Source organism: Chelonoidis abingdonii, chromosome 10 (genome assembly GCF_003597395.2).
Source record: "Chelonoidis abingdonii isolate Lonesome George chromosome 10, CheloAbing_2.0, whole genome shotgun sequence".
Taxonomy (NCBI): domain Eukaryota; kingdom Metazoa; phylum Chordata; order Testudines; family Testudinidae; genus Chelonoidis; species Chelonoidis abingdonii.
In genome coordinates this window covers 66,197,242-66,218,381 of record NC_133778.1, presented here as the reverse complement: position 1 = coordinate 66,218,381, position 21,140 = coordinate 66,197,242, and the positions used below count along the sequence as shown (strand labels likewise).

Here is a 21,140-nt window from a genome sequence, read left to right as displayed (position 1 = left end):
GATGCATCTCCTGTCAGGAATCCATGCCAAGGTCAGATGGGCACTCACACTGTGTGAAGTGCCTCAGGGACACCCACATCCCCGCAAAGTGCCTCCATTGTGCGAGTCTCAAATCAAGAGCTCCTCGTGACAAGGATCTGCGGCTCAAAATCATCATGATGGAAAAATCCCTGCAGCCGCTGTTGGAGACAGGAAAGGTTAAACCTGCTCCCACATGCTTCCCAGCCAGATCGGAACCGGTGGGGAGCGTTGCTACACCCTCCCTGGAGTGGAGGCAAGAAGCACAACAGTCTCTCAGAAGAGCCTCTAACAAGGGTAGGGGGTCTCCCACGAGATCCCTACCCTCGATGCTAACAGCACCAAAGGCAGGAGCCTCAGCCTGCTCTAATGCCTCAGCAACAGCTCTGACAGAGCACAGAGGCAGGGACCCGACCTCCAGCACTGGGAAGGTACTTGTGGATTCGGTCCCCTCAGCGCCGCAAACGGCTGCGGCGCGAACACCTCACCCTTCCTCGGCACCGCAAACAGCCACAGCACCGGCACCGCGTTCCTCCTCGGCACTGATAACGGCCGCAGTGTCCACAGCACGATCGGTTTTGGTGCCAAAAGAGGCTGTGGTCCCGACAGCGCGCTCTGCCTCATCAGCGAAAACAGCTGCGGTGCCGACAGCACGCTCAGCCTCAGCACCGAAAAGAACGTCAGCACCTAGCCAGTCTTCTACCCGCGCACCAGCAGCAGACCCCCTGCAGGGCAACTCTAAGCAGGCTGCAGCAACACTCTTATTCTTGCTTTCTCCTGCTAATGAGGTAGAGGAGAGAGCAGGCTCAGCTCAGCCCAGGGAGCAGGAGCAACAATTTCTCACTCAAAGTGACCTTTCAGTGCCACCTGAGCCTCACTCTCTGCTCCAAGATACAGAGGACTCATTTCTTGAACCGCCGCTCTCTCCACTTGAACTGGCTTTCACTGACGGTGACCTTGAGTTACAGCGGCAAGTGGAGTTCTCCCCTCCTGCTTCTCCTCCACAGGCACCTCTACCACCTCAGGTCATGGCTCAAGGTTAACAACCTCAGTTTCCCTACTTTGCCCCCCCTGTGGGCGGCACCTGGGTTCTCCTACCCTATGCCTTGGCCTCAGTGGTACCCGTGGCAGCATCCTCCTACCAATCATCCTCTTTCTGTGCCTCAATCTCCTGCTCCATCCACTTCTAGGGTACCCAAGCCCCCTCCTGAGACTGGGAGCTACGCACCATATCCTGACTCACCTAACCCTAACTCTCCACTAGCCTCGGATGCAGCCCTCCTCCTTTCACCTCCATAGGCTGTGGACAACTGCAGACCATTTCAAGAACTTTTTAGGAGGGTGGCACTCAGTCAGGATATTCCCTTAGAAGAGCTTCAAGAGACGCAACACAAACTCCTCAAAATCCTTCAACCGTCAGTGCCCTCGAAAATCACGCTCCCTATAAATGAAGCACTCATGGAGCCAGCTGACACTCTCTGGCAAACCCCAGCTTCTCTAGTACCAACTTACAAGAAGGCTGAATGTAAATACTATGTTCCTGCAAAGGACGCAGACTTCCTATTTTCTCATCCACCACTGAACTCTCTTGTCATGGATACAGTTGCACAGAGGACCAAACAGTCACAATATCAACCCACCCCGCAAGACAAGGACCTTAGGCGCCTTGATGTCCTGGGCCGCAAGGTTTATGCATCCTCTACACTACAATTCAGGATTGCAAACTATTCTGCTCTCCTCGCCAGTTATGATTTTGATAATTACAATAAGCTTTTCAAATTTGCCTCCTACATTCCAGAGGACAGAAGAGCAGACTTTAGTCAGGATTGATTTAAAGGACAACTGATTTCCAGAACGGCGCTACAGGCGTCTCTAGACACGGCGAACATAGCAGCCCGTACCACTGCAACTGCAGTGGTTATGCGCAGATGCTCATGGCTCTCTGCATCCGGCATTCCTAAAGAACTCCAGACCAAAGTGGAAGATCTCCCTTTTGATAAGGACAAACTCTTCTCCAAAAAAACTGAACTCCTCCACACCATGAAAGATTCTAGAGAGACACTGCGCACCCCGGGCATTCATCCATCTCTTCCCAGGAGACAACAATACCAACCCTACCAAAGACCACGCACACATCAGTACTATCGTCCTCAGCTTCGACCATATGACACAACTAGGAATCGTACTAGACCCCCCAAGCGCAGACAAAATCAAAATCAAGCCACCACCTTCCTTCCATCGGGCAATAAACAACAGTTTTGAAACGTTGGTTGAGAGCCTGCATGACCACCCCTTGATTCCACTGCTTACTTGCCCATTTGGCCACCGCCTCCAGTATTTCCAACATGCCTGGCAGTGGATTACACAGGACCACTGGGTCCTCGAAATAGTTCAGACCGGTTACTCCATCTCTTTTATATCCTACCCTTCCCCTTTCCCTGTCCCTCTTCAGGGACCCTTCTCATGAGCAATTACTTCACACAGAAGTGGCACATCTTCTGCAGCTAGGCACAGTGGAACCTGTGCCAATGCAACACCAAGGGACAGGTTTCTACTCCCATTACTTTCTAACGCAGAAGAAGACTGGGGGATGGAGGCCTATACTAGACCTATGCCAACTGAAAAAATTCGTGAGGACAAATTCGTGAGGACAAATTCAAGATGGTCACACTGGGCACAATAATACCTGCATTAGATCAAGGGGACTGGTTCACAGCCCTCGACCTACAAGATGCTTACTTCCATATAGCAATTCATCCAGCTCACAGATGCTTCCTATGATTCACAATCGGTCAGGACCATTTTCAATGCAGAGTTCTCCCTTTCGGACTCTCCACAGCTCCAAGAGTTTTTTCCAAGACCCTAGCTGGGGTTGTGGCTCACCTCTGCAAACATGGGGTCACACTGTTCCCCTATCTGGATGATTGCCTCATCAAGGGCAACTCCTATGGCGAGACACTTCAAGCCATGCATTTTGCCATCTCCCTCTTTCATAGCCTAGGCCTCCAAATAAACATCCAAAAATCCACCCTGACACCTACGCAACAGATTGAGTTCATCGGAGCTCATCTCTACTCAACCAGAGCAGGGCCTCGCTCCCATACAACAGATTCCCCTCTATCATGCAGCTCGTACGCACGTTCTCTATTCGTCCCAGGACTCAAGCAAGAATCTGCCTACAGCTCCTTGGTCACATGGCAGCCACCACCTTCGTGGTTCAACACGCCAGGCTACATATGAGATGTCTCCAGGGCTGGCTCAACTCCAGTTTCAAACCCAACAGATACCCCTTAGGGATGCTGCTAACTCCTCCTCCCAATGTTATAGCTTCCCTACAACGGTGAACAAATCCAGAAAACCTCTGCACAGGGGTTTCCTTCCAGCAATGATCCCCAACGCCCATGTTCACCACGGACACTTCCCTGATCAGTTGGGGAGCGCATCTAGGGGAACACAGAGCACAAGGCTGGTGGTCCGCATCAGAGACGCATCTACACAAATCTCTTAGAGCTCAGAGCAGTGAGGAGAGCATGCCTTCACTTTCTTCCCCTCATAAAGAACAAATATCTGCAGGTCTTAACAGACAACATAGCATGTATGTATTACATAAACAGACAAGGGGGAGCCCGATCACATTCCCTTTGCATGGAAGCCATTCAACTATGGAATTGGTGCATACGACATCAAATACAATCATCGCTTCCTACCTACCAGGCTGCCACAACACTACTGCTGACGCACTCAGCAGGCACTTCTCAACAGAACACAAATGGGAACCGCACCCCGCAATACTCCAACAGCTTTTCTCCCACTGGGGCACCCCGTCAATAGATTTCTTTGCCACGACCCAAAACCGAAAATGCCCCCCGTTTTCCTCCAGGGCAGGACTCGGGACTGCATCCCTAGGAGATGCATTCCTCATCCCATGGAACAACTACCTCCTGTACGCCTTCCCACCAATCCCTCTGTTACACAAGATTCTTTGGAAGATCGCAGACGACAAGGCCCAGGTCATCCTGATTGCCTCAGCTTGGCCAAGACAGACGTAGTATCCCTACCTTCTCTGCATGTCCTCTCATCACCCATGGGCTCTCCCCAGCAGGGCAGACCTCATTTACCAGGACAACATATGAGTTCTTCACCCCCAGCTCTGAAAGCTCCACCTCAAAGCCTGGTTCCTTCATGGTTCCAAGCCCATGAATTAACCTGTTCTGAGAAAGTCCAATATGTCCTCCAGCACAGTAGGAAAGACTCCACTCATAAAACCTACCTGCAGAAGTGGAAGCGTTTTGCTCTTTGGTGCTCACATAAGCATTTAGCACCCAATAATGTGACCCTTCCTCCTAACATTCTAGACTACCTCCTGAAACTAAAACAGGATGGACTTTCGCTCAGCTCCATCAAAGTGCACCTGGTGGCACTTACCACCTTCCATGACCTATTAGATGGATACTCACTCTTTACCCACTCCATCATTAAATGGTTTCTCACTGGCCTGCAAAATCTCTACCCTGAAATTCAGCCAACAGTGGCTACATGGAATCTTAACCTCGTTCTTCATGCTTTCATGAAACCTTCATTTGAGCCCTTGGCTACCTCCTCCCATCTCCATATGTCCATGAAGGTGGCTTTCTTAGTTGTCATAACATTGGCAAGGAGAGTTGGTGAAATGAGTGCCCTGATGGCCCACTCTCCCTACACAATCTTCTCCAAAGGTAAAGTCACTTTGAGATCACATCCTAAATTTCTTCCTAAGGTGGTATCGACCTTCCACCTCAACTAACCTATATATTTACCTATTTTCTATCCCAAACCTCACAAAACTCTGCAAAGGCAGCTCTGCATACTCTCGACATCAGGCGAGCAATTGACTTTTATTTAGACAGGACTAAACCATTTCGCAAGTCTCCACGACGCTTTGTTTCCATTGCCGAGAGATCAAAAAGTACGGCTATCTCTAAACTACACCTATCCAAGTGGATCTCTGACTGCATCAGATCCTGTTACTGTGTGAAAAATCTTCAACCACCCGATGACATTAGAACTCATTCCACTAGAGCCATGTCGGTATCCATTGCCTTCCTACACAACCTTCCCATTCCTGATATCTGCAAAGCGGCTACATGGTCATCTGAACACACGTTTGCAAAACACTATGCTCTCACGCAAGACACCACGGCAGACACAATAGTAGGCCATACAGTACTATCTACAGTACTCACTGCCACATCTCCAAAGTCCCACCAACCATAGTGGGTACTGCTATACATTCACCTAGAGTGGAGCACCCACAGGGACAGCACTCGAAGAAGAGAAAATTACTCACCTGGCAGTAACTGAGGTTCTTCAAGATGTGTGTCCCTGTGGGTGCTCCACTCCCCACCCACCTCCCCTCTACTTTGGAGTATTGATATGATTCTCCACAGTAGAGAAGGAACTGAGGGGAGGGTGTAGGGGGCACGCACTCAGGAAGATTCCAACTAGACGGGAGATACCATCTGAATGCGTGTGCCCCAACCAGGCACTGCTACCGAAAATCTCCGATCAACAGCACTGGGACGCACCGCCACCTAGAGTGGAGCACCCACAGGGGAACACATCTCAAAAACCTCAGGTACTGCAAGGTGAGTAACTTTCTCATTTCCCTAGCTGAGCATTTTAAATACAGATCTGCTTCATTTTAAAAGATAATAGGAGCAAGTGCTTGGTTTTAAAAACACAACCACACCAGGTGCTAGATGTGAAAAGCAAAATGCTCAGGAAGCTAGACATTACATTTTAAAAAAAGCCTCAAACAAAAGGCTTAGGAGAAATTATATACATCTAACACAGATGATTTAGCAGCTGTGAGGTGTTTAACAATCCTTTAAATTTGGTACAGACTAGCCATACCAAAGAGAGTTTGCAGTTCATGAGTTGTGATTACATGTAATATCCTTCGTTGAGGAAAAAAGAAGTGGTATGTCTGGATCTGAAAACACCATTCCCTATTTATGAACAGTGAAGTTTTTTTTAAGTAGAAAAGATAAAGGTGAAACCCAGCAGTTACTAACTGCTGAAAGTTGTAGAGATGCTCCTGAGAAGGTCTGCTATTGTGGCGATAAGTATCGAGGGACAGTGTGAGGAGAGAAGAGAGCTAGACCTAGTGTAATGGGTGATGGGATGCTATATATGCAGAACAAAACGGTGAATCCCAGTGAGGTATCAGATGTACTAGAGAAAGAGGTTGGGCCCACATCCATGACAGGATTTAAGTGCCTAAAACACAGACTTAGGCATTGCATGATCCACAAACAGCCTGCTCAGCTGCCACCTAACCCTGTTGATGCCTTAATTCAGGACTTGTCTGTAGGATATTCTGAAATGGGGCACTCATTCTCCTGTTGACGACACTCCTCTTTTGTATTAAATATTAATTAGAGAGACTCTCTAGGCTAGGGCACTCACCTGAGAGTTGGGAGACCCCTGCTCAAATTTCTTCAGCTCATCAGCAGGGGTGAGGGGGAAGTTGAACTGGGGTCTCCCACATTCTGGATGAGTACCCTAACCACTGGGCTAAAAGTTAGAAGGGAAGCCATCTTACTTTCCTCCTCCCTGCTAGCTGTTTCGGGTGAAGTTAGGCAGGCGCCCGGCCTAAGCCCTTCTCATAGGAAATGCTGGCCCCCACAGAGGGGTTCCCAGCTGTGGATCACAAGCAGACATAGGTGTTAAGCACTGAACTCTCTCAGAAGAGACAGGGTTTAGGAGACACATCTCTTGTTGGCATCTCCCATTGATTAGCTTAGTGTGCATCCTTTGGTGGATCACATTCTCAGGCCCCTAGCTTTCCTTATCCATTATACAGGGAAGCCTAAGGGCTCAAGCCAGGTGTTGCGGATTCTGACATGTACAACTAGTGTTGGTTCATCCTCTGCGCCTCGGTTGCTACTGGAAGATCTGTAGCTGCTGCACAGAAAGGCCACTTTTGAGCCAAGAGACTTAAGTAATAGCAGGATAAATAGCAGGTAGCTAATAATAAAACTAAATGTCATATCAAGGCAGCTTGGTATTTGGCAGCTTTTATTATGTAAATAATGGCAACTGGAAAGGACAACTTCATTGTTGTGAAGTCTTTTTCCTTTTCCACATAACATGTGAAACATTCTGGGAGACACTAATTCACTGAGCCCCTCAAATTATTTTTAGGCTATGGAATAAATGTACTTAACTGTTTTATCCACTGAATGTATTTCATCTTGGAGAGTCAACCAGTCTTAAGGGGTCACCCATATATGCAGAAATTGCCCATTTCATTAAAATGCATATAAGAAAGAAAATGTGTGTCTTTAGGGGGGTTCCTGTTTACCTTTACAGGAACAATCTGACAGGCGATAGATATGTGGCAAAGATATGTTGAATTTATAACCTTATTTATAATAACGGTCTGTAGCGGAACAATGAATAGGACCCTTCAAGTCCTTTATAAGCTGGAAGAGTGAGTGTAAGAGGTCTGGTGTCTAATTTAAATCACCTCCACATTTATCCCTGACTTTCCTTTTGACTGTATTTCCAAAGTTCAAGATTCTTCCAGCTCAGATGGAAGCTGATGCATTGCCCATATAACAACCCATGTCATGCAGTTATTCACTGGGAAAGCTCAGGTGGGACAGAAGGTCAAAAAGAGGTGCAGCCATGAACCCTTTCTCAAGTGAAGTGATGCTTTTGCTTTCTTGTCATGCTTGCACGAAGTTTGCAAAAAGGAAGGATGAGGAATATCAGATTAGATCAGGGAAAACACAGCAATCTGCACTGTTCACTTCGAATCATACAATATCAGGGAGGAATATCAGATTAGATCAGGGAAAACACAGCAATCTGCACTGTTCACTTCGAATCATACAATATCAGGGTTGGAAGGGACCTCATTTAGTCCAACCCCCTGCTCAAGGCAGGACCAATCCTCAATTAGATCATCCAACAGATTTTCGCTTCATATCCCTAACTGTCCCCCTCAAGGATTGAACTCACAACCCTGAGTTAGCAGGCCAATGCTCAAACCACTGAGCTAAATCTCTTCTGTGTAGCAGGTCAGCACTCAGGCTAGACAACAATTAAGTACCCCTTAAACTCTCAAAACAGGGATTTTAGATGTTGTCCTGGCTCCTCTCTACAGTCTTGGTTTTCACCCTGAAAGACGACCAGGAAGAATGAGACAACAGGCAGGAGAAATTGGAGGAGATGTTGGAGCAGAAGGCATATGAATTCTATTTTTGTAAATAAAAATGTGGATTCATATTTTCTCATGCATTTCATATAAAGTACAGTTACAACAGGAAGTCAATGGAAAATGATAATACCAAATAGGAGAAATTGCAGAAAAATACTGGACTGTAAATATCTCGTTCAAATTGAAAGAGAAATGCAACTGGTGAGTAATATATGGTTTTCTTCTTACTCGTATATATTTTTAGGTTCAGCTATTTTTTTGTACTTTACTTTTTACTTTGTTCATTTTGGCAATTTTTTCTTGTCTTGATATAGTGAATACACAGACATTCTGCCTGAATGGCTTTTGATATTTCTTTTTAATCTTTTATTTTCAAATTAGATTCTTTCTGAAACTTCTTTTTTTGCGTGGCACCCATCAACTAGATCTTTTCTATTCAGGATCTGATCTATTTCACTATACCTCTACTGAATTGTGCTCCACCGTGACCCGTCATCTCCTTTTTACTAGTTATATAAATCCTTTCTTTCTACTCCACCCTAGACCGTTCCCCTTTTTTGATACTTCTGAGCCATCTTCGGCCAGGTCTACACTGCGACTTTAAATCGGTTTAATGGCTGATATACCGATTTAATGCTGTATCCGTTCACACGACGTCGTCCTTAATATCGAGTTAACCGCCTCCTTAAATCGATTTCGGAACTCCTCCCAAACGAGAGGAGTAGCGCTAAATTCGATAGTGATAACTCGGATTAGGGTTCGTGTCTGATCGCTGTATGGGGAGACAAATCTGTTGTATCCAGCTCCGTTACAGAACACGAAATGCCAAAGCGTTTGAATAAAAAACTGCAGGATACACAGCGCTGCGTGACAAGCGTAACGGGAAGCCAGAGACTCAAATGGACGCTCATGAAGGGAGGGAGGGGGTACTGAGGACTCCAGCTATCCCACAGTCCACAGCAGTCTCTGAAAATTATTTGCATTATTGGCAGAGCTCCCAATGTCTGTAGGGTCAAACACAGTGTCTGGCGTGGTTCAGGAACAGCTCCTCAGTTTCTTTCCCCCCCCCCACAACGTGAAAAAAAGGGTAAGAAATCATTCCTTGACTACTTTCTATGTCACCCTATGTGTACTGAATGCTGCTGGTAGACGGGACGCTACAGCACTGAAGAGCAGTATCCGCTCCTCTCCATCTCTGGTGGTAGACAGGTTCTGCAGACCTGCCCACCATCCAGGAGAACCGCCTAAATTGCTCAACATCGAGGGCAACATTGCTACCGCTAGCAGTAGATAGGACAGAACGGCTAATAACAAGCTTAATCATTGAAACTTGGGGCTGAAAATTTTTGCAATCACATTTGGGATTGACTCGCTTGGCAATGAGTCAATTCCTCCCTTATGGTATCTAAAAATAGAGTCCATTCTGCCTGGACTGTCATAGCCCCGGGAGGCTGCCCAAGTGCCTCCCCCCCGACATCATTTTTCTCTCACTAACAAGTCTGTTTCTTATTCTGGTATTCCTTAATACTTCATGACACAAACGGGGGAGGGGCACTGACACGGTAGCCCAGGAAGGTTGAGGGAGGAGGAAAGCAACGGGTGCGCTTCTTGCAGGGGCAACCCCTGTGAATACTGACACGGAGCACCTGTGCTCTCTGATACACTGGATCTCTGTTACACTTGCCTATTATTCTAGGCAGGACAGTGCACCACTGACCGCTCTGGTCCGCAATCCGAACTCGGATGCGGAGTGCCGGTAAACAGGAAATCCCCGAGAGCTTTACAGTGACATTTCCTGCTTTCACGTGTCCAGCTCTGATCACCACGGGTGGCGATGCAGTTCAAATGCAAAAGTATCTCCTGCATTGAACCTTACGGGAGATAGCAGATGTTATCGCTGTATGGTGAGACAAATCTCTTTTATCAGAGCTCCGTTAAAGAACAGGAAATGCCAAAGCCTTTGAAAAATAAACTACAGGATACACAGCGGTGCGTGACAACAGTAACGGGAAGCCAGACACTCAAACGGATGGTCATGGAGGGAGGGAGGGGGTAATGAGGACTACAGCTACCAGTCTCCACAGCGGTCTCTGAAAACTATTTGCATTTTTGGCTGCGCGCCCAATGTCTGCAGCGTAATACACGGTGTCTTGCGTGGTTCACGGAACAGCTCGTCAGTTTTTTCCCCCCCCCCAGCACGGTAAAAAAAAGTGAAATAAATAATTCTTGAGTACTGTAAATGTCACCCTCTGTGTACTGAATGCTGCTGGCAGACGCGATGCTGCTGCGGTGAAGAGCAGTATCCGCTCCTCTGCCCCTCCCCAGGGGTAGACGGCTGCCCAGTGAGTGCTCCTGGCTGAGTGTGGCCGGGGGCTCCGGGGTGAAAATGGGAATGACTCCCTTTTTCTGACAGTGGATGGTACAGAACGCCTGGTAACTGTCTTCATCTTATCACCTGGGGGCTGAGCTTCATCAGACCCCTTCCTCTCTTGCGTAAAGAAAAGATTCTGAACTGCATGGACTGTCATAGCCCATGGTGGCTCCCTCCCCCTCATTTGATCTCAGTAACTACTCTCTGTGATTCTTATTCATGCATTCTTCATAACATCATGCCAACAATGGGGGGGGGGCACTGCTGTGGTAGCCCAGGTAGGTGGGAAGCAACGTTGCGTTACTTGCAGCGGCTCCCTCTGTGAATACTGACGCGAGCAGCTGCGCTGTGTGCTACACTGATTTTAATACACTGTATCCTATTCTTGTCTGGACTGACTCTATTTTTATTAACCGTAAAGGGCAGGATTGACTCAGTCCCAAGTGAGTTAATCCCCATTTTCCTTTCAAAAATTTACACAGGGTTATTATCCATTCTGTCCCATTTACTGGTGAGTGTAACAAAAAGAGGGGAGATGGTAACAGTTTCTGCTGTCTACAGTAGTACTGTACCATCTACCACCAGGAAAGGAGCAGATTTTCAAGTAGCAATAATCACACCTCAGATTAACTTCATTGTTATGATACTGCCACTGTGCAAAGCTCTAATGCTCTTCAGTGCTGCAGATTCGCCTCTATCAGTAGCATTCAGTACAAGAGGGTGACATTGTAAGTACTCAAGGATTGCTTTATTTAACTTTCATTCTCGTGCTGGGGTAGGGGAAGAAACTGAATAGCTGTTCCGTGAACCATAAAAGACACCGTGTTGTAAGCTACAGACACTGGGCGCTAAGCCAAGAATGCAAATAGTTTTAAGAGACTGCTGAGGACTGTGGGATAGCGGGAGTCTCAGCACCCCCCCTTTCCGTCTCCATGATCCCCCGGCCCCTGATGCTAATGTTAATGGTCGCGGGGGGTTCTGGGTAAATGTCGTCAGTCATTCCTTGCTCCGGGAAAACATCAGCAGACAGTCCTTTCGCACATTTTTCTCCTGGATTGCCCTTGCAGAAACAATAGCACGGCAGCACTAGAGACCGTCGGCTTTTTGTTTTTCCCGTCACCATTTGTGTACTAGATGCCGTGGAGACAGAGGCGACACTCGAGCGCTACACACCAGCATTCAATTGCTTTTGCAATGATAGCAGAGATGGGTTACCAGTCGTTCTGTACCGTCTACTGCCAGAGAAAAAACTGGCAATGACATGACGGTTATCTCTCCTTCTCTGAACTGTCCGCTGCTATCATGAGTGCCCCTGGCTAAAATCAGCCGGGGGCGCAACGCAAAAGCAAACTTGGATTGACTCACTGGCCACTGAGTCAATCCCTCCCTTATGCTGTCTAAAAATAGAGTCAGTCCTGACTACAAGAAGAGTCAAAGCAGCAGAGAATCCTGTGGCACCTTATAGACTAACAGACGTCTGTTAGTCTATAAGGTGCCACAGGATTCTCTGCTGCTTTTACAGATCCAGACTAACACGGCTACTCCTCTGAAGGAAGAGTCAAGTGTATTAGAAGAGCGCAGCTACTCCGTGGCTGTATTAACAGGGGTTTCCCCGCAAGAACCGCACCCATTGCTTCACTTCTCCCAACCCTCTGCAGCTACCGTGGCAGGGCCCCCCCCCATTTCTGTCATGCAGTCGTGAGGAATACAAGAATAAGAAACATAGACTTATTCGTGACATAAACCGGGGGGGGGGGGGCACTTGGAGGCAGGCAGTCGTGGCTATGACAGTCCAGGCAGGACATACTCAATTTTTAGAAACCAGAAGGGAGCGATTGACTCTGCCCCAAGTGAGCCACTCCCAATTTGGGTTTCAGAACCATTGTCACAGGGGCACTCATGATAGCATCGGACACTAAACTGTGATGCACTGGCCAGGTAAACAGGAAAAAGCCTGAATCCCCGCGAACTTTTGAATTCCATTTCCTGATTGTCCACCGTGAGGGTCAGCACACACACAGGTGACCACACAGAGCTCATTTGCACTCGTCACAATGCAGTCTCCTGATAATCGAAGAAGAGCGCCAGCTTGGACCACACAGGAGGTTCTGGATCTGATCGCTATCTGGGGTGAGGACTCAGTGCTCACAGCACTGCGTTCCAAAAGACGAAATGAAAAAGTTTTTGAAAGAATTTCAAAGTCTATGGCTGATAAAGGGCACAGCAGAGACTCCCTTCAGTGCCGAGTGAAAGTGAAGGAACTTAGACAGGGTTACCAGAAAGCCAGAGAAGCAAACGGAAGGTCAGGCTCTGAGCCGAAAACATGCCGCTTCTATGCTGAACTACATGCAATTTTGGGGTTCAGCGCTACCAGTGCCCCACCCCTGTCCGTGGATTCAGACTTTGGGATTGAAATATCAAGTGTTTCTGAGGATGTAGCCGAGGGGGAAGATGGAGACGAATTTGAGGATGAAGATGACCGTGGTGATAGCACACAGCAGTCCGTAAACCCCAACAGCCAGGATCTTTTTGAGACCCAAGAATTACAGTCCCTGCGCTCCCAAGCGAGAAGCCCAGACAGTGAAGCCATGGAAGCGACCTCCGGTAAGTGTCCCTTCATTCTGTACAAACACGGATTAAACAAGACGGTTTTTTTAGATCGCATTGACACCAGGGCTTTTGCTGCAGTCGCAGCCATTACTGTTACAGGAAAATTTCGTTAACATGTCTGGGGATGGAGCGAAAATCCTCCAAATTAATCTCCATGAATCGATCGTGGAGGAACTCAAAAACCCTTATGCTATATGAGAACATTTCTGGCCAAGACAGCCTTCCGTTCCCCCATAGTAGGTAACTTTTCAACGCCATGCATTTTGCAAGACATTTGGTACTGCAGGCATTGAAGGCATTGCACTGAAGGCATTGCATAAACAAACGATCTGCCTCCTGCGGTGCTATTGTCAGGAGAGAGATATCATCCATTGTTACCTTGTAGAACATCAGGAATGTAAATAGGGGGCAGACATGGCGATTTTGCTACTGGCCAGAGCGGGGGGATGGGAGGAGGGATAGCGACGAGTTTTCAGCGTCTGGCAAGCAGGATTCTTCCCTGCTACCAGCAACGCGCTGCGGGGGGTGATGTAGGGTGATCACTAGCAGCGATCGTATATGATAGGAGCCATGCGCTGTTGGTGGATGTGAAAGAGGGGGGTTTGGGCTTTGCAGGTCCTCTTAACAGGAGCAAGGCATCATATAGATCACTGTGTATATGAACGGCGGAGAAGTCAAAATTTTAAAGCCTCACTTACCATCGCCGCGTGGATGTACGGTTGGCCGTACCTGCGTCTGTGTGTGTGCCACACCAGTCACACAGACACTGAATATTTAAACGATACAAAATGCGACCTTGTATAGAGATCACATGTGCTCTGTAAGGTGGATAGTGTTCTATGTGAAAGAGTACTATCATTGCTCTGTAAAAGGTATCTTTCCACATACTTATCACCCTGGTTTGCCTTCCCCATGCAGCTGCACATTTCTCTGAAGTCCCTATGCCATCACGAGGGCGTGCTGTGATACGGCGGAGGAAGAAGAAGACGCGAGATGAAATGTCACAGAAATTATTGAAGTAACACGCAATGAGAGGGATAAACAGAATGATTGGAAGGATGTGGTAGCAAAGTACAGGAAAGATGCCAGTGAACGATCTGAGAGGGCTAGGCAGGAAGACCAGCGTTGGAGAGATGCAACGCTGGATCTGCTGCGTTCTCAAACTGAAATCCTCCAACGCATGGTGGATCTTCAGGAAGAGCAGCACAGTAGCAGAGTGCCGCTGCAGCCCCTGTATAACCTCCCTGCAAGCCCACGTCCCATATCTCCCTCACCCAGACGTGTAAGAACGCGTGGGGAAGGCTTTCTGCACCCGCCTACTCCTCCACACCCCTGCAGAGTTCAAGGAAAAGGCTGTAATTACGCTACAATGTGCTTAATAGCCTTTCCCTTCCCCCCTTTCCAAAGCACAGCAGCCAGGGACACCTTCCTAATTCTCTGCCTTTTTTTATAGTTCCTTTGTAATACAGAATACATCGAAAGGGGGAGGGTGGGTTGCTTACAGGGAAATCTAGTAAGGAAAAACTCATGATTTTTAACAGATGCATAATTACTTTTAATGAATAATAAATGATTTTTAAACGATACAGAATTTATTTCCTTCGCCAACCTGTAATGAAAAGGGGGGGGTGGGTTGCTTACACTGAATAAGTCCATCAAGTGCGGAGGGTTCATCAAGGGGAAGCAAACAGAGTCACACCGTACCCTGGGCCGTGCTGAAACTCGTTTTCAAGGCTTCTCTGATGCGCAGCGCCTCCAGGTGTGCTCTTCTAATCGCCCTGGTCTCTGGCTGCTCGTACTCAGCGGCCAGGTGATTTGCCTCAGCCTCCCACCCAGCCATAAATGTCTCCCCCTTAGTCTCACAAAGATTGTGGAGCACACAGCAAGCAGCAATAGCAAGCGGGACATTGGTTTGGCTGAGGTCTGAGCGAGTAAGTAATGATCGCCAGCGACCCTTTAAACGGCCAAATGCACATTCTACCACCATCCGGCACTTGCTCAGCCTGTAGTTGAACAGCTCCTGACCACTGTCCAGGCTGCCAGTGTATGGCTTCATGAGCCATGGCATCAAGGGGTAGGCTGGGTCCCCCAGGATAACTATAGGCATTTTGAACATTCCCAACGGTTATTTTCTGGTCTGGGAAGTAATTCCCTTGCTGCAGCCGTTTTTAAACAGACTAGTGCTCCTGAAGACGCGAGCGTCATGAACCCTTCCTGGCCATCCCACGTGGATGTGGGTGAAACGTCCCTTGTGGTCCACCAGTGCTTGCAGCACCATTGAAAAGTACCCCTTGCGGTTCACGTACTGGGTGCCCTGGTGTTCTGGGGCCAAGATAGGGATATGGGTTCCATCTTGGCCCCACCACAGTTCGGAAAACCCATTGCAGCAAAGCCATCCACTATCACCTGCACGTTTCCAGAGTCACAACCTTTCGTAGCAGCAGCTTAACGATTGCTTTGGCTACTTGCATCACTGCAGCCCCCACAGTAGATTTGCCCACTCCAAATTGATTTCCGACTGACCGGTAGCTGTCTGGCGTTGCAAGCTTCCAGAGGGCTATTGCCACTCGCTTCTCCACTGTGAGGGCTGCTCTCATGTTTGTATTACGGCGTTTCAGGGCAGGGGAAAGCATGTCACAAAGTTCTAAGAAAGTGCTCTTACGCATGCGAAAGTTTCGCAGCCACTGCGAATCGTCCCACACCGTCAAAACAATGCGGTCCCACCAGTCTGTGCTTGTTTCCCGTGCCCAAATTCGGCGTTCAATGGGTAGTAGATGCCCCGTTAATAGCAGTAGCTCCAAAACGCTGGGGCCAGCGGTTATGGAGAGAGAATTCTGCCTCCATCTCGTCATCGCTGTCCTCGCCGCTCAGCAATAGCTGCCTCCTCCTCTCCTCCTGCCTTTGCAGTTCATTGTTCAGTATAGTCAGCACGAGAGTACGCGAGGTGTTGACAACGGTCAGGATACCGTTTGTGATCTCAGGGTCCATGATTGCTGTGCTATGGCGTTTGCTCAATGCACTCCGCGAAAAAGGCGCAAAGGGTTGTCTGCTGCCTCACAAAGGGAGGGGTGAGGCTGTACCCAGCACCACCCGGGGCAATGTTTTCTGCCCCATCAGGCACTGTGCTCTCAACCCGGAAGTGGGAACTATGGGATAGCTGAGGAACAGCTACCCACAGTGCACCGCTCCTGAAATCGATGGTAGCCTTGGATCGGTTTCGTAATATCGGTTTAAACTACTTCGAAATAATCGTGCAGTGTAGACGTACCCTTCATGGAGCCACCATCAGCTTCAAGGCTACTAAGTGTGCCCCATAAGAAGAATAAGAGGATTTTGGATCTCTTGCTTCCTGAGACTTTGTTTTCCAAAATAAAAACATCTTTTTCTATTTGTTTTCACTCTAGAAAGTCAGATCTTGGATGATGACTGGAGAAATGGCATGAGTAAAATATCAGAAACTATGCCATTAAACTCCTGACTAATTGACAGGGAAAATGATTTTTTACTCAGACTTGTTTTTTGTTTGCGTTTGTGTCTGGTCTTCCCTGAAAAACACTTTGGAGATCAAATGTCTCTGTTACAACTCAACACACCGACCTTAAGTTATTAAAATTTATTTGTATCCTGATAGCACCCAGAGCTACCAACTGAGATTGGTAGTTTCTGCCCCAAGAAGTTGATAGTCTAAATAAATGAGGCAGATAAAGGAATTGTGATCCCAGTTTTATGTTTCAGGAAGCGGAGAAACAGAAGGATTAAGCAATTTGCCCAAATGGCATAGCGAGGCTGTGGCAAAAGTAGGTCAGAACCTAGTTCACTGGAATACTAGTCCTGTGCCTTAACCACAAGATCCTCCTCCTTTGGCATGAAGGAGCTCACACTCAATATTTAAGACTTTCAGCAAAAATATCTAAGACTAGAATCAGTGCCAGGTATATAATAGCAACAATGGTGCTGGGACTGCACTCAGAAGGGGCCCTGGTGCCTGGACTGAGGCACTGCCCGTCTGCCCAACCTGTGCTCTGCCCCGAGGCCTTGCCCCACTTGGCCTCTTCCCTTCCAAGGCTTTGCCCACCACTTGCTCCTCTCTGCCCGTTTCCTGCCTCGCACTCGGCTCGCTCCTCTCTGCTCCTCCCCCTACCCACTGCTTGCTTCTCTTTGCTACCTCCTCCCCATGTGAGTGGTGGGCAGGCCTCGGGGGAGGCCGGGGGAAGAGGCCGAGTGGGGGTGGGGTCTCATGGTGGAGCAGGGGGTGGGGCCATGATCCAGGCACTGAGGCTCACAAAAGGTTAATCTGACCCTGACAGGAGTTGCTATTCCTGATTATTCTAAAGTTAATAATAAGAATAGTCTGCATCATAATTTTTTAAAAAAGATCGTCTGTCTGTATAATAAGAGTACAACCCTATTTATATTTCTCTTGTGCAAGTTGGTGGATGATCACTAAAAGTGCACGCTGCTGTGACTAAACACTGATCTGCTTAATACATGGAATGGACTATATTTTGTAGCTGCTTGGCCAAATATTCAAATCTGCCTGAACTGAATATGCAAACCTTTCACTTGTGTGCATATATGGGTAATTTTAAGTTGCATAAATGTCTGTTAAGGAGTATAAAAGTGAGGAAGCTTTGGTCTATTGTGTGTATCTATGTTCATGCAACTTTCTCTACCATAATTAAAAAAGAAGAAATAGTGGAGCCCAGTCAGTGAGTATATAGTTATGCAGTAATGATAGTTATATAGTAAATAAAGGTAAAGAAGTAAAGAACTGATCGCAGAAACACAAGAGACCTACAGGATAGCTTAAGCAGTTAACATAAGCATAAGGCCTTATAGCCTGAGTGGAAGTAGTTGCACAATAAATTAGCATAAGTAAACTAACAGTGATCTTAAGTCACAAGATGCCACAAAGCTTTGTCTATAGGTTTTGTAATAACCACAGGTGTTGTAAACTGCTGCTAGAAAAATCACAAGGCACTAGTTTATAGCAGCTTGGGATATCTTTAGTTAGGGATATCAACACGTCTGACCACAAAAATGCCATGGTAACTGATTGACATATATACTAATAAGCCTGAGGTAAAAGAATTAATAACTTGTGGGCAAAAGCACCCCAATATTAATCAGGTGAGGAATTACCTACTGAACATGCATTAGATAGTGGTGTCAGTATAACACAATATAAAAGCTATAATTTGGCCTGTGTGCCTGGGGAGATGCTGGGATGACAATCTCTGGTAATGGTGGTAACGAAGGGGAAGATGATACTAACACTTCAGGTTGTTTTGCAAGGGATGTTGTAAATGTTTTTGACTTTGCTAACTGAGTTAATAAAACTATTTTAGTGTAATTTCCTAAGTGTGTGTTGCATCCGTGCACATTGGCCTCCCAACTGATTAGTAATTCTGATAATACTGGGTTGTCTGATCTTGTGACAAAAACCTACCCAATTTCAGTCTAACTGGGGATACTAAATTAGTCATATAATCAATAGATCAGGCAACAGCTTCCTCATTCTGAGAGCTGGCCCTGCCTAGCCCAGACGTTATGTAGAGCTACGGCTGGGCAACTCTAAGTTGTACTGCTGACATAGGGTTCTTTAATGGACCTGAGTGATACAAATGGACTATAATGCACCAGAGAATCTGACCCACTGAATTAAAATTGGGGTAGATGTTAGTCGCAGAATCTTGCAGAAGAAAATACATAAAGCTACAATCTTCATTCTTAAACACATGGTTTAGAAGAAACAGAGAAACCATCAGATTGCTAGAATGGTGGAGTTTACCAAACTTCTTTATCCTTAGAAATCTAATTTGATCTCAAACTAATGCATCCACAAAATATTTTTGAAAGTCATACGGAAAATTTAAAATCCTTGTTAAGCCATTAGGGATATCTTAATTAAGCAGTCTATTTATTTCCCTGGTAGCACTTTTCATATTTCATTTCCCTATAGTCTATCTCTTTGCTCTGAGAAATTATCAGAAAAATATCTCTTCCCTTTATCTTATGTCAAAGGTTAAAGATGACTATTTGCCTCAACTACAGCTGGGCAAATAATTTATGGGGAATATTTTATGGCACAAATTGTCTTTCTTACTGTCCTCCAACTATCTGCAAGCAGCTTATTAGTCTTAAGTCTTCACAAAATACTTTCTATAAATAATACTTGGTTTGTAGATTGCTTGTGAGCTGTTTATTGAGAACAAAATAAAAGATCAAGATGTGTAGGTTGATTTTTATCAGACACATAGGTCATATGGTATACTTTCTGCTCCCTAATTGGATAAGTATAGCTCTTTGAATTGGGTTACTGAAATCTCTGGAGTTTTGATGAAATTTTTTTGAAATAATTTTTCAAAATGTCATTTCAATGGCAGCAAACTCTTTGACATTTTCCCTCTTTTTCAGTGGTGGAAATGGTGAGGTGGAGTGGAGTGGTGGTGGGGAGGAGAAATATAGAGGAGGGTAGTAAAAAAGTAAGCAGAAAGTAGGATTTTTTTCCACCAAAATGAATGCACCTTTTAAAAAATATTTCACTTTGAACAATTTAATTGAAAATAATTTTTTGATAAATGAAATGTTATATGTGAAATTTGTTTTGGGTCAAAAATAATTTTTCATAAAAAAATGAATAAACCACAAAACAACTTTTTGATAGAAAAAAATTTCAACTGGCTCTGTTTAGTTTATAAAACAGTCACAGGTATACCCAACCATTTTATTTGTATGTGCTTTGGAGGTATCTTAAAGGTAGTGGAAAGGAATATTTTGTGTCTCAAAAATTGTATTCAGAATGTCTGTGGGTAAAATCTTGGCGACACTCAAGTCAATGGCAAAACTCTGATCTAGGTAAATTACTAACGAACCTCATCAGTTGTAGTATGGGGTCACTTCACCACATCCCCCATGAAGAAGGGTAGAACTATCATTCTCATTTTACAAATGAAGCACAGATTAAGAGAATTGTTTAGGGTCAGGTAGAATGGGAACCCACAGCTTCCAAGAGCCAAGCTAGCCATCTAATCACTGGACCATCCTTTGTCCTAAGTTCACCGGGAATAGGGTTTCATCCAATACATTTTAATGCTGCTGCAAGATTATTTTTCCTCCCCAGATCTTACGAGGGTCTCATTTTATCACGGCGCTCCAAAACTGTAAATAAATATAGCAGCACAGAGTTACAATGTGTTCAAATCTGTATTTGAAAAGGATGTGCCATATTTTTGAGAGGCTTAAGCGATGAACGCCCAAAGGCTGTGTTTTTCACTTGAGTTGTAACACTGTAGATAAACTTCATCTGAAGAAGGGCTGTCTTTCTTTTAATGCTGCTTTGTTAGTAACTCTCAGAAGAGAAGGAAATATAATCCCAGTTTCTGCTTTATGTGCTCTTTTCAGGATCCCTCAGTCCTGTTCTCTCCTCCTCTCCCCGTTTTTTTGTTTCACTTTTTTATATTTCTCTCATGTTAAGAGTTAAAAGAATAATAATAAAATAGATTTTCTTCTTTTTATGGCTCCTTTTTGCTTTGTTGTTTGACTCTCCTGTGGCCCATTATCTGTAGTACAGCAGCTCTCGCTCTTGAGTTGCCAGCTCCTTATGAGTAACTCCTGAAGCATCTTTGAAGTATCAGTAGGAAAAATTTCAGTAGATAAGTGTCCCATTCTTGAGTTTTTGTGTAGCCAGAGATGGAACATTCAACCATCTAGAGATGAAGATCTGTTGGATTTGGAGTCAGTCCTGGAGGGGGCACCTGAAAGGAGTTTTGTCTGCATGAAGTGCCGCCTGATAGAACTGCTGGAAGAAAAGATAAGAGGACTGGAGATGCAGGTGGAAAGTCTGGCTGAGTTTAGAAGGGGGTTTGAACAGATGATGGAAGACAGACATGATGAGGCACAGGGGATAAGCTCAGACGAGCAGATGGAAGCAGG

At 46.1% G+C, this 21,140-nt stretch overlaps 1 protein-coding gene and 1 pseudogene across 1 annotated transcript; one reads left to right on the top strand and one right to left on the bottom strand.

Annotated features, from left to right (window-relative positions):
* Nucleotides 1-11,102: 11,102 nt before the first annotated feature.
* LOC142047415 (U4 spliceosomal RNA) lies at nt 11,103-11,259 on the bottom strand (annotated as a pseudogene).
* Nucleotides 11,260-12,327: 1,068 nt separating this feature from the next.
* Nucleotides 12,328-14,510, top strand: LOC142047360 (uncharacterized). Its single transcript, XM_075069794.1, has 2 exons — nt 12,328-13,199; nt 14,124-14,510. The coding sequence occupies exons 1-2, from the start codon at nt 12,650-12,652 to the stop codon at nt 14,225-14,227; spliced, it is 654 nt and encodes a 217-aa protein (XP_074925895.1). The 5' UTR covers nt 12,328-12,649; the 3' UTR covers nt 14,228-14,510.
* The last annotated feature ends 6,630 nt before the right edge of the window (nt 14,511-21,140 follow it).

Bases quoted from the DNA above. Each gene is read 5' to 3' on its own strand.
- LOC142047360 (XM_075069794.1), top strand. From the start codon at position 12,650: ATGCAGTCTCCTGATAATCGAAGAAGAGCGCCAGCTTGGACCACACAG. The intron at 13,200-14,123 runs GTAAGTGTCCCT...TTCCCCATGCAG, and splicing joins AGCCATGGAAGCGACCTCCG to CTGCACATTTCTCTGAAGTC.